The sequence below is a fragment of the Miniopterus natalensis genome, chromosome 15 (genome assembly GCF_054644295.1).
Source record: "Miniopterus natalensis isolate mMinNat1 chromosome 15, mMinNat1.hap1, whole genome shotgun sequence".
NCBI classification, from domain to species: Eukaryota; Metazoa; Chordata; class Mammalia; order Chiroptera; family Miniopteridae; genus Miniopterus; species Miniopterus natalensis.
This window is the reverse complement of record NC_142095.1, coordinates 6,833,306-6,850,180: the sequence shown is the minus strand read 5'-3', so window position 1 is coordinate 6,850,180 and position 16,875 is coordinate 6,833,306. Positions and strand designations below refer to the sequence as shown.

Genomic DNA, 16,875 nt, shown 5'->3' with positions numbered 1-16,875 from the left:
GGCCTCTGATAGTCTCTAATCAGTTTTCTCCCAGGAGGTCTCTGGGGGCTGAGCTGCTGCAGGGGTGGGATGGGCTGGGCCGGGCGGGCAGGGGGCACCCCAGTCCTTCATTGTGCATGCTATTTGCAGCAGCAGCATCTTTTTTTTCCTTTTTAATTTTTTTTTTTTTTTTACGTTTGAGTTATGAATGAGGATGACCTCTGCAATCATGATGTCTCCCATAGGCCTTTACTGCTCACTTGCCAGCCTCTGATGCATGGTCCTTACGCTTCTGTCATTTACTTCGCTCCGGCTCACAGCCTTCAGCTGCCTTAACAACAACTCTGGAGACCTTTAAAAGGAAATAAATGGAGGATCACTTGTTGCTGTCTCATTTTCATTAAAATCAGACATCCTAGAGATGGCAAAAACGTGGCCCGGGGAGGGGCTGGTGCTGCTGGGATCGTTGTGTGTCAGACAGCACCATGGAGAGCCCCGGGTCTGGGTCTCAGCCACGTTGTTGCTGAGGCAGCTGAGGTCTCATGTCCCCCCCTGACGACCACAGATAGACAGTAGTGGAACCAGGATCCTCAAGCCAAGCCCCTTTCTGCATAAACAGAAAAGGGAGCCCTGTGAGCCTTGCCCTGTTTCCAGGGGGCAAGAGCCTCTCCCTGCCCCGAGCCCATCCCCTCCCTTTGGCAGAGTTCAGCACCCGTTTGCCAATCAAAAGAAATATAAAGCAACAAAGACCGAAGCAGATTCTGACCTCTTAAGAGGGAAACCAAATTTACCCCCCATGGGCCCCATAGCCCCTCAAACTGGATCCACTACTGACCGGAGAACTCCGATGGGGAGCCCTGTGCGGACTGGGTCGGAAGCTGGAATCCGATGCTCTGCACGCCAGTGCTCAGAAGTGTGGTTGGTTTTGAGGCACCACCTTCGATCCAGAACATTCGCGTTTCACCTTCCTGGCCCAGATCCGGTTATCAAGGTAGCTCATCGCTTCTTGCATCTGTTGAGGTCTGAGCTGGGTCCTTTTCTCACGGGTGTACTTGGATGCAAGAAACATGTTTTGTCCCTTCCCCTCCCCCGATTTAGCACACCACCCTGGGAAGTGCATGTCACAGACCAACTCCACCTTCACCTTCACCACCTGTCGCATCCTGCATCCTTCAGACGAGCTCACACGGGTCACACCAAGGTAAGGGGCCCCGGCCCTGGGTGGGGGGGGGCAGGGGCAGGGTAAGGGGGGGGCTCTCCCTGGGAGATGTAATGTTGAGAAAACCCAAGTACAGAAGCTCATTCAACACCAACTCGGGCCAACTGGGGCATCTCCTAAGCACTTGCAGGCTCCTATACTGGGTCCCGTATTTTCTTGTGACTCGAGGTCCCTGTTAATTCAGATCCATGCAGATAGAGAGACCTGGACCACCTCTAGTTGCTCTCTTAGTTGGTTATGGAAGATTCTCAGGCCTCTCCTTCACCAGCTGAAGCTGACACTCATAGGCCCTAAGGCCAAGTCTGGTGGCTTTTGCCTGGAAGTTTGCCAGTAGAGCATGGCGTTTCCTCGCTGAGCCCCTGGAAGCCCCTGTGCCCCTGGGATAGACTGCAGGAACCATGCACCACAGCTTCACTGTAATGATTGAAATGATCAGATTTGAAGACCACACCACATGTCCAACATGGTCCATTTTCCGCCGGTGTCTCTGAGAAGCAATAGAGGTTGGCACCATCTGGCGAGGGGACTTGTATGGCTTGGGGTGGTCGGTGTGGCTTGATTTCAGGCCTTCCCCAGCTTCCAGTGAAAGGGAGGGCCCCCACCCCCAGCCATTTTCTCTGCGGTATGAGATGCTGGGGACTGAAGGTGAAGCCCAGAGGGGGGGAGGCGAGCAGGGCCAGCTTGGAGGGAGCAGCTGCCTTCAACTCTGAATAACTCTCCGCAGGTCATGTGCGGAGGACGGCGAAGCAGCCCCATGCCCCGTTGAGCTGAGAGGAGATGTAGGGCAGACAGTGAGCCCACGGGCAAGGCAGGGGGTGAGCACACGCCAGCCGTGCCTGCCCCGGCAGGGCCACGTGGAAAGGGCTGTGTGTGCACGCGTGGCCGCCACTAACCCAGGACTTAGGCGTGGATGTGTCTCTGTGGTTGTGCCTGGCTAACTCGGCCCCGACGGTGGATGCCCCTAACCCATCTAAACGCCCCAGTCGAGCCGAGCGCCAGCACTAATACAGGCCTAACCACAGTTCTCACCCGAAGGGGGTCTCCACATCTTAGCTTTTCTTCTCCATCGCCCTCCCTGCCTCCAGAGGACCTGTGAGGAAGAGATTGTGCTTCACACCACGGGGTAGGGTTTCCCCTGGGGAGAGGCTGGCACCTGGAGCTCTTCCGAATGCAGCCCTGGGACTCAAAGCTGCCGGCCTGCCTGCAGCCACAGGGCTGCGTCAGGGACGGGAAAGCCTGGCAGTCGGGAGCAAGGGAAGGCTTTTGTCTGAGTTTGAAAGAATGGCAGCTTGAAACAAAATGGAAACTCCCTGGGAACGGCCCTGGGAACAGGATGTTCGGTCCAGAACTTTACTGCCCTCCGTTGCTTGTAGATCGACATTTTGTAGAATTCCACCTGCCCTGTTTGAAGAGTACACCACCTTTTTAAAAAATATATATGTTTTTTATTGACTTTTTAAAGAGAGAGGAAAGGAGAGGGAGAGAGAGAGAGAGAGAGAGAGAGAAACATTGATGTGAGAGAGAAATATTGATAGGCTGTTTCCCGCACACACCCCAACTGGGTACAGAACCCACAACCCCAGCATGTGCCATGACTGGGAATCAAACCTGCAACCTTTCGGTGCACGGGACGGTGCTCAACTAACAGACACACTGGCCAGGGCTGAATAGTCCACCTTTTAACTTTAGGAATCTCTGGTTTCTAATCTCGTATTTCTCCAAGTGCCCCTGCCACCAGCATCCGCGCCCCTGGGCTTGTGTGGGATGGGCCTGCTCTGTGTGCCTCTCCCTGTGCTGACCGGTCAGCGGCGAGGTCACCGAGTGTGGAGCCAGATGATGCCTCCGCTTGGACTGGCTTGTGAGCGCTGCCTCCCAAAAGGGGTTGGGGGAGATGCTCTAGTCACTCCAGGAACCTGCTCCAGAGCGTGTCCCCTTCCTTCACTTTCCCTAGGTTGGTGCTTTGCCCAAATCTGGTCCTTTCCTTGTCAGGCTGAGGAGAGAGGGCCCTGTCCCCAGCTCCTGGGGATTACCCCACTGGCCTGCTCCAAGGGGCACCTGCAGCTGCAGCCACAGCCACATGCTTGGGCGGCAGCAAGACAGGTCTCGTGAGACTGTTAGGAGGGTGCTGCTTGGTCCCTCTGCTGCTCCTGCAGGCTACCTGTGGGTGTGGCCTCACACCTCCTGTCACAGCTGTTAGAAGGGGGCCCCTCCTGTCCTTTAAGCAGACAGCTAGGCATGCCCCCTGCTGGTCCTCTACACTTTTCTGTCCTACTTCCCAGCCCCAACTTCTGGAACCTGAGGGTCCTCAGTCAGCACTACACGAGTGGATGTAGAAATCCTTACTTTCCTCTATGCAGCTCCATAGATGCAATGTGGCTTCCTCCAACCCCATGACTTCACTTGTCAAGTTATGGATTTGGGGGACCACAGGGAGGGCTAGGTGCTGCCCCATTCTGGGAGTCAGGGAGGCCAGTATCTGCTGATGACTTGATGTGCGCCTTCAGCCTCCATCTCCCCGTCACCCAAAGTCCCTCCACCTGAATGTCTCACCTGCTCTGGCCATTCCTAGATAAACTCATAACCCATAGTCGTGGGTAACTTCTGACCTCAGGGGAGTAAGTAGTAGGAAGGAACTTTGTTCTGGGGGTCACTATACTTGGGTTCGAATTTGGGGTCTCCCACTTAATAGCTTACTGTGACATTGAGTAAGCCACCTAACTCAGAGCCTGTTTCCTCACCTGCAAAGGGGACACTTAAATGCACCTTACAGGGCTGAGAGACAGAAATCGTGTGCAACTTCCTGCAAACTGAATCCATGCCCCACCTAAGGGAATCCGAGCCCCCAGGGGTGAGGGGAGGTGCAGACATGGAAAGAGGCATCTGGGGAGCCTGGGCTGGGGGGGTGTCCTCTCATCCTGTCCCAGGCCTGCCCTGCATCCCTGCAGGAAACTGGCCACTGCCCCCTTTTCCTGGTGCTCATAGGCATTTTCTGATGAATGACCTCTTTTCCTTTCAGCCTTAACTCAGCCCCGACTCCAACTTGTGGCAGCACCAGCCACTTGAAGTCCACGCCGGTGGCCACGCCGTGCACTCCCCGGAGACTGAGCCTGGCTGAGTCCTTCACTAACATCCGCGAGTCCACAACCACCATGAGCACATCGCTGGGGCTGGTGTGGCTGCTGAAGGAACGGGGCATCTCTGCGGCAGTGTATGACCCGCAGAGCTGGGACAGGGCTGGCCGAGGCTCCCTCCTGCACTCCTACACCCCCAGGATGGCCGTGATCCCCTCCACTCCGCCCAACTCGCCCATGCAGACACCCACGTCTTCCCCGCCCTCCTTTGAGTTCAAGTGCACGAGCCCTCCCTATGACAACTTCCTGGCCTCCAAGCCCGCCAGCTCCATCCTGAGGGAGGTGAGGGAGAAGAAGCCCGTCCAGAGCAGTGAGAGTCAGACAGATGTGTCTGTCTCCAACCTCAACCTCGTGGACAAAGTGAGGAGGTTTGGTGTGGCCAAAGTGGTGAACTCAGGGCGAGCCCACATCCCCACCTTGACTGAGGACCAGGGACCTCTCCTCTGTGGGCCCTCGGGCCCAGCACAGGCCCTTGTCCCTGGAGGACTGGGACCCGAGGGCCTGCCTCTCGGCTGTCCCAGCGTCACAAATGCCATGGGTGGGCTGCAGCTCAGCAGTGGCATCCGGCGGAATCGCAGCTTTCCCACCATGGTGGGGTCCAGCATGCAGATGAAGGCCCCTGTGACTCTCACCTCAGGCATCTTGATGGGTGCTAAGCTCCCCAAACAAACCAGCTTGCGGTGAGGGTGGCAGGGGGGCCCTTCCTCGGAGGAGACCAGTCTTGTCCTTCCTCCCTCGCTTCCCCCCTGCACTGCGCGCTCTCTCTTCCCTCTGCGCCCATCCCCTCCTGAACTAGACAAATCAACCTTGTGCCTAATGGAGGAAGAGTGGAGACTTTGTAAAATGTGTACATAGGACTTGGAGACCAGTATCCGACCTGCCCTTTCTTTAGATCCCATGGGCAGTGCCCCTGCACTGTCATTGCTCTCCTGAGGACTTCACCTGTGCTAGCCTGGTGGGGCAGGGCAGGCAGGTGTCCTTTTCTCCTCTTGTCCTTTGAGAAGCACTGAAACTCCCCAGGGTGTTCTTATCCCATGGATAGGAAACCAGGGAACTTATGGCTGGCTGCCAGTGTGCTTGTCGTGAGCTGTCACATGGCACAGGGCACAATGACCCCCCCCGCCCCATGTCATTGGGCACCTCGCCTCGCCCACCCCTGTAAGAGCGTAAGGAACCTCCATTCTTGGCCACATGCAGCTGGCGTGGCTTTCAGGACCAGAGAGCTGTTCTTTCTTTTATGGGTGGCCCAGCTCCTTCAGGACCTTCGTTACACTGCCTCAGTGGATGGTTGCTTCTTTTTTGAGGTGTGACTTTTGCTCTCCACGCCTTCAACCTGAAGTCATCCTTCAGTGTCTTGCATTCAGCTGTCAGGCCAGACACCTGACCCGAAAGAGAATGTGTTTACACTCCCACTGAACCAATTTGCAGCCCCTGTGGGCTGTGTGTGTCCTGATTCAATTTTATATTTGTAGGCAGAGAAGTAGCAGTCCTAGGTGGGGAAGGCCCAGTGTCTGCTCTCTCTGTGGTTCTATGACATCAAAGTACAAGCGGCAAACACACCAGGCCCCTAAGGAGATAGCAGCTTATTTCTGGGACCCAGCAGCACAACCAGATGGAGTAAGACCAGACCCAAGACAACCTCAACAGTAACATTGAAAGGAAAGGGGGCAGGGAAAAGGTTGTGAATGAAATCGTTCAACAGTCAAAGGAAAAAGAACCACAACCAAACATAATACTAACCTGGTTTATGAGAGAAACGAGGCTTTGGCCTTCAGCTGAGACCCAAGTCTGTCCACATGCTTTACTTCCGTGGTCTTTCGTGGCAGCCATTCAACCCCCACATACTTTGCCCTCTTGCTTTAGAACAGAACAGTCACCACAAGGTATTCCTTCTCCCGAAAGCCTTCCATCTCCCAGGGCCACTGTTATCCTTAGGAAAATATGGAGGTGCTTGTGAGACGTACATGAGTGAGCAAGGGAGCCTGGTCCCGCCACTGTCGCCGAATGAGTTTTGGACTTTTATTTATTATTTATATATGCTGTATTTTAAACAAGCGTCTTCTCTCCAGCTCCGGTCACAGTGTCTGTGGCATCCCCGTCTGGGCAGGTTGTTTATTTATTTTAATCTGAAGACTACAGTGTACCTCACGGTGTCCCGTGGCCATTTGTTTCCAACATTTATGCAAGGATAGCATCACATGCAAATGAAATTGCCACTTTGCATCCCTCGTCCCCCTCCTCCCTTGGCAAAGGATGTGTCATTCAACTGAAGGAGTGTAACCTTATGTCCACACGAGATACTGTAAGAAAGTCCCCAGGAACGAGCCTCGGTCCCAAGATTTCAGACTATTTATTCTGTGAACACGAGGGTGTTGGTCAATTATTTTCAACACCCCTTGTGGCTGTATGTGTGCACTCAATGCAAGGAACGTGTATCTTTTTATTTGAATGTATTTTAAAGCAGTAGGTAGAATAACAAAGGAACATGAAAACCATGGACTGAATGGACCACTTTATGTATTCAGAGAGAGGAGCTACCCATCGTCACAAAGGAAACACCAGTGTAAAAATCAGCAGTTTGGAGGTTGCAGTATTTAGCAAATAAATGATCAACATCAGGCAACCACTATCAACAAGTGTGTTGTAATGCATCAAAAATCAACAAATTTTATTTGCTAATGAATATCAATAAAATAAGTTCAAATGATGGAAACCACATTGGTATTCTGATTTGCATCTTTTAATCTTTTTCATTGATAGATGATGACCTCTCTCTGTAAGGTATCCAGTTCTTTGGGGAAATGAACAAATGCTATGTGGTTCTTTACATAGTTATATCCAATCCTTCTTTTAACATAATATTGTATCTTAGACAACTTTCCAATCAGAACCTGAAGCTCTTCCCTACTTTTCAGGGCTGCATACTATTCCACCATGTGCATATATCCACTGTGACCAGATTAGACCAGTGTCCTACAGCCGGGCATTGAGTTAATTCTAATATTTTGCTATCACAGCACTGTCACAAAAAAACCTTGCATATATGTAATTTTTTACATATGCGAGCACATCTGTGAGATAAAGTCCTTGACAGATGGTACCAAATTGACCTCTGTAGAGTTGTGTTAAGAGACTTAAAAACTAAACACCAAATAGAGGGTCACCAAATAGAGAACTGTGAAAAAGGGGTGAAATACAACACATTCTGCCATCTCAGTGTTGGGAAGTAGCGAAATCATGCAAGCAGTGGGTGGCCGCTGTGTGGGTCTTATACCAGGTGCTACCATCTTGCAGTGGTGTCACCTTGGGCAAGCCCCTTCTTTGGGTCCCCCATTTTTTAACCTGTGGAACAGGCACAGGAATACTTACGGTTAGTTGGCTGGGTAAGTATATTCTGAACGTCTGCCATATGGCAGGAGTTGTTGATAGCAGGGATCTGATGATAAACCAGCGAGCAGCTTCTCTCATGGGATCAGGTCGGAGGAGAGACGCTGAACCTGGGAGCATGGCCTGCCGAGGGCTAGCAGAGAATTGTGAGGGGCGGGTGGCTGCTTTGGCCAGTTGGGGAAGGCCTCTCAGGGCGGTAGCATTTGGGTCAACCATGTGAGATGTGGCACAAGAGCATTTGGGCAGAGGGCAACTGGTGCCAAGGCGCAAAGGTAGGAAAGCATTTGTTGTGTTTGAGGAGCAGACAGAGGCCCTGTGGCTGGGCATCAGTAAAGAAGTGGAGCGTGGTTGTGGCAGAGACCATGGTGTTCACCACACGGGCCATCTGGTCTACATGTTTCCCAGGCACATCGTGGGCAAGGACGCACACGACTAGTTTTGGCCAGTGGGCTGTGAGCAGAGAAGCAGCCATGCTCCCCTCCTCCCCTGAAGCCACGCCTTGAGATGGTGGTGTCACATGTTGGCGGAGCCTCTATCATCCTGGGTCTCCAAGGAACGGCGTGGACCAGACTCCCTGCCAACCTGCGTGTGACATGTGATCTGAAAGAGGAACGAACGGTGGTGTTAAGCCAGTGAGATTCTTGGGTAGAGGGTTCCTACCCACAGCTGGCATAGCAGTCACCTTCCCTATCCCCAAGCCAAGTGCAGGGTCTTGGAAGAAGCCCCTGATGGGTCTGGGGATCCAAGGACAACTGAGCTAATTTAGGGGAGGGAGTGGAGATGTTCCAGAACCCATGCCAGCTCCTCATCTCCAACACGGCAGTGACCACATGGGGCAGGGACAGCGGAAATGGCAGCAAGTATCTGGCCCCAGACAGATGTGGGACTCACTTCCAAACGCTGCTTGGGAGCAGAGACACAGGTATGCCCTGGGGTTTTTTCAACAGGACAAAGAATGTAGGCACATGCCCCCCCCCCCCCAGCTCACATGAGTATGGGCACGGGGACATAGAGGCCACCTGGAGAGAAGTTGGTGGAGGTGGGAAGTTATTCTTAATTATCGGAATGGACTGGGAGCTCATAATAGGAATTAAGTCAGGATTTAGAAAAATACAAAACTAATTTTTTGCACATTTGGGCTCATGGCTGGAAAACATCTTCTCCTGGGACAATGTATTTTCGGTGGCCAGTAGAGGGCACTCGGAGACAGGAGAAAACCTGAAGGAACAGGCCCTGAGCATCCAAGCCTGCATTCGGGAGGGTTGGCTTTTCCCAGGAAAGCAACTCAGAATCCGTTGGTTTGTTTTAAATCAATCCATCATGGGCCAGGAGTTGTGTCAAATACAATAACAATGAATTGCAGGGAAAAGAGAATTAAAAAAAATACAAAACCCAAGACCAATTTTTAAATGACTTTCAACAGACATTAAGTTACATTTCAAAAATCAAAGAACGAACATAACGGGGAAAGAAAAGAATTATGAGAATAGTGAGTGTTACTCATTGAAAGTGTGTGTAGAATATTTAATATAGAGACTCACAATTACGTTCAACTTTGTTGTCCTGTAGTCGTAACTGAACGGGAAGTCTTCCGTATTGAACACGTACACACTTCAAATGAACACTGGGTATCAGCCTTACCGCTCGCCCGGCTTCAGCCCCCCGGGCCTCCTGCCTCAGCCTGATTCTGCGGTGAGCCTCCTGTCCCACGCGCCCTGGCCTCTGGTGTCACCTCCTTCAAGAGGACCTCAACTCCCAATTTTGGTTTATGGGTCCTCATTATGCAAGGAGAGTCAGAAGGGGAAGGGGAAGAAGCTGATTTGCTACTTATTTGGAATTGTGTTTCCTTTTAATTTCCCTCCACTCAAATCTCGAAAGCATCCGGAGCTCACTAATTAGAGGTAACCATAGTTACCAAGCGACAAGTTGGTAACTATAGATCTAAATGTATCCAAATATATCTAAATGTCCTGTTTCTCTGTTTTGATTCTATAGAAAGTACCTCACTTGTCAGTCGTCTTGTTCTCTCTTCGGTTTTATTGGTGATTTTCCAAACCCTGGGGCCTTTTGGCAGCCATGTGAAAGTTTCAAAATTAAAATAACAGAAAACACCCATTGTTAGAAAACAGCCCCATGTCCTTAATTTTCCGGTTTGAGCGGTCCAGCTGACAGGGTTGGATAAAGGGCAGGTGGGCAAAGAGGAATGAGCCTGAACCCTGCGGGTCTCACACAGCTGGCTCCCCGAGGAGCAGTTTTCTAAGCAGTTTTCCACTGGGCGGCACTATCGTCTTCTGTAGGTGGAACCAACTTCCTTTTTCTCGGGTTAGGTAAGCGCCTAAGAACTTCACGGACACCCGGGTGATTAGATGTCACTAAGCGACAGGCACCCTGGGGAATCCCGGGCAGGCGCTCCCTCATCTGGGAGCCCCCGGTCCTGGTTCTCTGAGAACACAACTCGGAGCAGGCGGCAGATACCAACAGGTGAGTTTAATAAATCCTTTCAGAACCCAGAGCCCAGAGGAAATTTAGCCAGGCAATATTTTTTCTCTTTTGGCTTGATCTCTGATTTAATTATCTTCAGGGCTGGCAATAATTTGAAGATACTGGAAAAAAAAACAAACCCACCCAATATGCTAATGTGGCTCCATCTCAATCTGGAAGTCAAGATTCTTTCCTTTGTCTCTTTAAACCCGAGACAAGGAAAAAAAGTGTTTTTGTGTTGTTAAAAGAATAAACATAGAAGTTCCCTCAGTCCCCCTTTCCTGTTACCTGCGACTGGCTGAACCTGAGAACAAAGGTGCCTTTGGGTGCTGGAGGTTGGGGTGCGTTGTGTAAAGATCCCCCTTGCGAAGATGTGTTACCGTCAGGTTTGGGTAAATCTTGGGAAAGGGAACTCTGTTCACGCCCTGGCTGCTGGCTGCGCTGAGACTTGAGTAGTCACGGGTCAGGGCAGGCCTGGCCTCTTAAGCCGGAGGTTCAGGGCATCAGCAGGTGCAGCGACCACCAGGCAACTTGTTTGTCTCAGCCTGGCAAGGAGCTGATTCCGGAGAGGGCCGCAGGCTCCACCACCCACTCCCTGTGTGGTCCTAGGCAGGTTTATTATCTATAAAATGGGAGTGGGGTAGGGAAACGGTGTGTGTTGGGCTAGAATGAGAGCTGTTTTTGTTTTCAACTTGTAAATTCCAATGGATCCACAAAAAGGAATCTGAAGACCAGCCCTAATTGGCAGAGCCAAGGGTGCAAATGGCCAGGACGGCTGGAGGAGGAGTGGCCTGGGGTGGAGGGCAGGCAAGTCGGAGGGATTCAAGAGGGGCAGCTGGCAGAGGGTGGGGGGTGGAGAGGAGTGAGTGGGTGAGGGTGGGAGAGGAGGAAGCGGGGAACCCCGGGGCCCCTTAAAGCAGAGCTGGGGAGCTGTTGTGAGACTTGCTCAGCTTAGCTCCTGGTCCCTGTGTTGGCAAGTGGCCTGGGGATCAGAGCAGGACACTGCGGTTAGACGGGGCCCATCCCGAATGCAGTGGAGGTGCTGAATGGGGCTTAGGGGAACAGGTCTTCAGGCTCCCTCCCACCCTCGCCCAGGAAGCTCCGTCGGGTCCTCTCAAAGCCACCACTCATTCCCACGCTAATGCCGCTCCGTCTCCAGCTGCCTCTCTGGGCTTTACCCCGACCAGCAGGCCCTGGCTGCAAGCAGGGCGGGTTCTTTCTGCAGTGGTGCCAGCTGGGGCCCCGGCAGCCAGGGTGGCCAGGGCTGGGCCTGCAGCTGGCGCAGAGGCCCTTTCACAGGCTCAGCTCCCCGCCCCACCCTCATTTCTCACCCCCTCGGGGACCCTCTGCTGCAGGAGTTTGTCCCTGGGCACCGGGACCTTCCCTCCTCGAACCTTCTGGGGACTGAACCGGAGACACAGGGAACGAAGGCACAGAATGAAATCACTTTAATAGCATCGCCACACTTTGGAACCAGGGGTCACGGATGAGGGAGACAGCTGTCTTCCGTTTGTACAATTCTGCTGAGGTGCTGGCTGTGCCAGACAACCTCACAGGGTTTTCACGTGGAGAACTTAATAAATAGACAAAATGTCAAACTGCAGAGACGATGAGCTGTGAGTGTGACTGTTTTGTTATCCCGCCTCCGGGGAGTCTGGAGGCGCTTGGTGGCGCTGAGGCGGCGCCCTAGGAGGGGTACTCGTATTCCTCGGCGCTGCGCCGGCCGAAGTCCATCCAGCCCATGTAGTCCCGGTCGCTGATCCTGTGGCTGGGGTCCCGGCTCTGCAGGTTCTTGATGGCGGGCATTCGGCCAGAAGGAGCTGCCAGGGGCGGGGAGGAAGGAAACGCAGCCGTTACCCCTCAAACGTCACCAGTTCGATTTGTAAAGGAGAGCAGTGGGGAAGCCAGGCAATGGGTCCTGTGCACCTTCTTACAGGCATCAGAGAGCCACGGAGAGGGCGAGATTGCTGGACCGGGGTCTAGAGAGGAGGCGGCCCCACGTCTGTCTCCCCCCGCCCCCCACGTAGCCGGCCCAGCAGCAGAAGCCAACCAGGGCCTCCCCCAGCCCTTCCCCAGGCCTGTCGCTCACCCCTCCCCGACCCTGAGCATCCCTGGCTCTCGTTAAGGTGATGTGATGACAATATTCTGATATTGGCACGGTTAAAGAAAAAATGGAATCAAGTCCTATTGCTAGACAAATACCCTTTAAAAATCATTCATCTGAAAGCTCCCTTCTTTTCAAAAAGTGGTATTAAGAAAAAGGCCCACTGTCAGACTCAAAACTTGGCAGGCCAGCAGCACCCGAAGGAGGGCGGGCAGAGAGGTGATTTAATGCAGCCGTTTTGACCAAAGTGCAGAAACTGAGCCCGAAATGGGCCCTTTGGGGTGGCAGTTAAGTCCTTAGGAACAGGATGGTCCTCGTTGCACCTCAGGATATCATTCACACTGAGTGAGCAGGGACACGAGGCGGCGGTTCCTTCCCACGCACATGACACAGTCCCTGCCCAGAGATCAGACAGTGGCCTCCTGGGTCGGAAACCAGTAGAAAGCCTTCTCCGGTGCAAACTAAGGGACAAGAGAAGTCCCTCTGGGACCTCCATGGGCAAAGCCAAGGTGGCCTCAAGAGTAGAGGGATGAAGGACCACTCAGAGGTTCCCACTGTATTGGGGGCCACTGTGTCCCCACTTTTTGTGGCCCAGGGGCTTTGCTGGCCACAAACCTCCAAGGGAACCACTTCTCCTCAGATCAGTGAGAGCTCTGCAGACAGTTCCCAATGCCAAGCTTGCGAGCACTGCCCAGGGTGCACTGTGTACTTTAGAGCCTTTACGCACAATATATACGACAGCTGAGAAAAACATCTGACGTGACCTCAAAACACGTCAAACAAAGAAACTGTATAGTATTTATGTTAGTAAATATTTATTCTTTGTTCATATCTCTCAAACAGAAGAGTATGATTCCAGCTAAAATGTGTGGGATAAGCCACCGCCAAGGGTCAGTTCTAGGGGACCGGTTTGGCGACCGGCTTCCTTCCCAGAACCGTTTCTCGTGCATCTTTCCTGGAGGTGGGGGGAGACTCCAGATTACGGCTTGGTGAAAAGCCAAGGGTATTTCAGACCGGCTTGGCTGAAAGTCAGCCCACGTCCAAGGACAGATATTTCAGTAACTTTCAGACAGACAATCACTAGGAACCTCAAAGGTTTTTGGATGTTGTCCTCTGATTGGTATTTCTTCCACATCTTTCCATTTAATTAGGGAAATAAAACAGAAGATGGTAGTTGGGACAATTTCCCAAAGAGAGGAAGAAATATAACAAACCATCTTCTGCTCCCTTCTGAAATCGACTGCTCAAAACCGGTCTCACCTTCGCAGGAAACTATAGGAGACTCCCCTATGGCTTTCTCCCCCATCTGATCAAGCCGGGGGCCACGGCTCAGATCCAGGCCCTGGGCACACCCAGCAGTGTTTGTTGTGGTTCTGCTGTCCAGGTGTGTGGGTCCAATTTAGCTCGCTGCCCCTCAGAACAGCGTGTTCACCATCATTGCCACTGGGGATAGAATTGATTGGAAAAACCTGCCCCAGCCCCGGTCACAATTCCTTAGGACCCTAGAGATGGACGGGCCTTCCCCTGACACTCCCCAAGCGTGGAACTCTAGCCTCCTCCCCTCTTTACAGGTGAGACAGGCAGGCCCAGGAAAGGGACCGGGCTGTGTGTCAGCCACTCAGCCAGCAAGCTGCTGGATCACCTCATTCCTGGAGAAAACCTCTGATGGGGCTGCAGCTGGGAACGCCTCTCCAAGAGCAAAATCACAAACATGTCTCCTGTTGGGTAATTATGTTAAATCACTGCCAAGAACTCAAACCTGCTACTGATTCTTTCCTCCTGTTACAGACTTTGGCGAAAACTGACACATTGTCTCTTCTTTTTAAACTGTTGTCAGTCTCGAGCATCCTGTGCATTTACAGAAAAGGCTGGTTAGTGGACCTGTGAACCCTTTTGGAGTCAGTAATTGGTTCAGGAAGTTTCTTTTAATGTGTCTATAATATGGTGCAGCACTTCAGCAGCAACACCGTTAGCAAAAATTAAAGCAAGCTTTTTAAAAAGGTTTCCCTGACTGATGAGAGCCCCACACTCGCTCTCAGTTTGCTACAAAGGACGTCCGGGAAACTGCACTGCCCTGCGCGGTGTAACTCGAGAAAGAAAGAAAAAAGTGAAAAACCTTTCAGCTCAAAGTGTCGCCTGTGTTTCCTCCCGAGGGTTTACCCACCTCCATCAGCCAGACGCTAGAGAAGAGGGTCAGGGCTGGGAGCCCCGCGCAGGGGCAGGATGGGGGGGGCGCGGCGTCGGTACCTTTCCGGGCCTGCTGGATGTATCTGGCCAGCAGCGCGCCCAGGTGCGCTCGGGGCTCGCCGTCCGCCCTCTGCACCGCCCTCAGCTGTCTCCGGGGCGCCTCCTCGACCCGCTGCGCCCCAGGGCCCTCGGGATCCGCGGGAGGCAGGGGCTGCGCCAGGGCGCCCGCCGCCAGGGCCGCCACCAGCACGCACAGGCACACGCCGCTGTTCATGGCTGCGGAGAGCAAAGGGGGCGGCCGTGAACGGAAAGGTGAGGCAGCCGTAGGCTCTCGCGGAGGGTCGGGGCAGCCGGGGTACGGGGGAGGGGGCTCAGTGCAAACCCGCGGCGCTCCAGACGCGCCAGGAGGGTGCAAGCGCCAGGGCTCGCCCAGCGCAGACGCGAGCGCGGTGGCCTCGGGACGCGCGTCCGGGCGCACCCCGCTTGTCTTTTGGGCAAAGACGCCCGGTGCCTGGGGGCGGACAGAGCCCCGTCTTCTGCCCTGTTTAGCAGAAGGAACGTCTTCTGTTTGCCTTGAGTGTGAGGAGGTGTTTCTAGAGCGTCTGTCTTCCCCTAACTGCCAGAGCGAGAGATGAACGACCGTGTGGACATCTCCTAGGGGGAAGCCGCGGTGGGAGAAATGGACCCTGGACGGAAGGCAGCACCTTCCAGACGGCTAAGAGGCTTTCAAATAGGGGAATAAATGGTGGGGGGGAAAGAGAGCAATAAGTGAAAGCCATATTTATAAAGTTTCTTCCATATGCACGCGGGAATTGGCACAGGCAGGGTTGGAGGGGGGGAAAAACTCAGAAATACGGGCTCGGTTGTCAGTCGGGTTGGCAAAGCTCCGCTGCGTTTTAGATCCGCGAGCAAATAAAACGCACGTCCCCGGGGAACTGTGCTGCGCTATTGAGGAAGATGGACTTGAATCCCAGAGCCTCCTGGTGGTTTGTGTCCACGGCCCCCCAAGGACCGCGGCGCCCCGCAGAGCAGCCCCACGGGGCGCACCCCGAGCGCAGCGTTCCCGACAGCGGGAGACGCCGCAGGAAGACCCCAAAACCACCCCAGGGAAACGAAGTGCGAGGGGCGCGGACCTGGAGACCAGCGTCCTGCAGGGACGCCGGCACTCGGGCTCCCCGCGGACGGCCGAGAGCCCGCACCTACCTCCGCAGGAGACTGTCGCCCGCGTCGCGGTCCAGCGGAGCGGCGGGGGAGCCGAGCCAGTTCGGGGCCCGGCCCGCGGCCGCCTCTTAAATAGCCCCGCCCGGCGCGGGGCCAGTCAGCTGTTCGCGGGGCGCCGACGCGCCCGCAGCGGCACGTGCTCAGAGGGCGGGTGCGGGGCGGCGGCGGGTGCGGGGCGGCGGCGGGGGCGGGGCGGCGGCGGGGGCGTGGCTCCCGGGGGAGAGGGCGCCGCGCGCGCCCGGGGGGCCGGGTGTCCAGCCGCCTCCCCGCCCCAGGGGCTCCCTGCCCCGCCCCGCCCGGCACGGAGCTCCCCAGGGTGGGAGGCCTGGGGCTCGGGGGTCCCCTCCGCGATGGGAAACTGCCCGCGTTTAGTCTTCTTTGGGGACCCGAGGGGCCGGGAAGGAAGCTGGGGGGACACTGGGCAGGGCTGGTGTTAGAGTGCAATTCTGGGGGGACGGGGGTCGGCCCCTCTCTGAGCATCCCAGGCTGCGGTGGCCCCCTAGGGGAGAGGGGGGGACTCACTTTCTCCCCAGCGCCAGGAAAAGCCCTCGAAGTTCCCCAGGACCCCGAGAGCGGGCGTTCCCGGGCCGGGGGAGTGGGGGGCTGCGGCCCCGATGGGGCTGTTCCCGCAGCTGTAAAATGAGGGGCCACCCCCGGGCTTCGCTCGGTTTGGGAAGGGGCTGCGTTACCTTCCCGGCCGAGCGGCCTCCTGCCCGGGGCGCCTCGGCCTCTCGTCGCCAAGTGGCGCCAGCGAGCGCCCCTTAGAGGCGCCCTCCCGGTTCCCCGCCGCCCTCGGCGTCCGCCCAGCCCCCGCCCCGGCCCCGGCCCCGGCCCCGGCCCTCCGGAACTGGGGTTGCTGGGCTTTGAGATCAGACCTCACCCCTCCTCCCTCGCGGGCCCCGAGAGGCGGGGGGGCCCCCAAGCGCCCGTGCGCCCGTCCCTGCGCGGTCGTGCCCCCGAACCCGGAGCCGGGCGAGCCGAGCCCGCGAGCCGCGGGGTCCGCACGGGTCGCCGCGCTGAGGTCTGCCAGCGGGCTGGGGTCTGCCAGCGGGCTGGGGTCTGCCATAGGGCTGGGGTCTGCCATAGGGCTGGGGTCTGCCAGCGGGCTGGGGTCTGCCAGCGGGCTGGGGTCTGCCATAGGGCTGGGGTCTGCCAGCGGGCGCCCG

The 16,875-nt window shown here is 55.2% G+C and overlaps 2 protein-coding genes across 4 annotated transcripts in view; one reads left to right on the top strand and one right to left on the bottom strand.

Annotated features, from left to right (window-relative positions):
- TRAK1 (trafficking kinesin protein 1) overlaps window positions 1-7,000 on the top strand; it is an 85,693-nt gene extending 78,693 nt beyond the window's left edge. For both annotated transcript variants that reach the window (XM_087824818.1, XM_087824819.1), the window contains 2 exons: window positions 1,078-1,180; window positions 4,215-7,000. In XM_087824818.1, coding sequence (XP_087680944.1) covers window positions 1,078-1,180; window positions 4,215-5,013 — 902 coding nt within the window. In that variant the 3' untranslated portion in view covers window positions 5,014-7,000. The remainder of the gene's footprint in view (window positions 1-1,077; window positions 1,181-4,214) is intronic.
- Window positions 7,001-11,630: 4,630 nt separating this feature from the next.
- Window positions 11,631-15,831, bottom strand: CCK (cholecystokinin). Of its 2 annotated transcripts, XM_087824590.1 has the most exons (3): window positions 15,692-15,831; window positions 14,549-14,764; window positions 11,631-12,017 (listed from the first exon to the last, which is right to left on the bottom strand). In XM_087824590.1, the coding sequence occupies exons 2-3, from the start codon at window positions 14,760-14,762 to the stop codon at window positions 11,884-11,886; spliced, it is 348 nt and encodes a 115-aa protein (XP_087680716.1). In that variant the 5' UTR covers window positions 14,763-14,764; window positions 15,692-15,831; the 3' UTR covers window positions 11,631-11,883. The 2 variants fall into 2 exon arrangements, with proteins under 2 accessions (XP_087680716.1, XP_016051684.2); XM_016196198.2 differs by lacking the exon at window positions 15,692-15,831 and having other exon boundaries at window positions 14,549-14,814.
- Window positions 15,832-16,875: the final 1,044 nt, after the last annotated feature.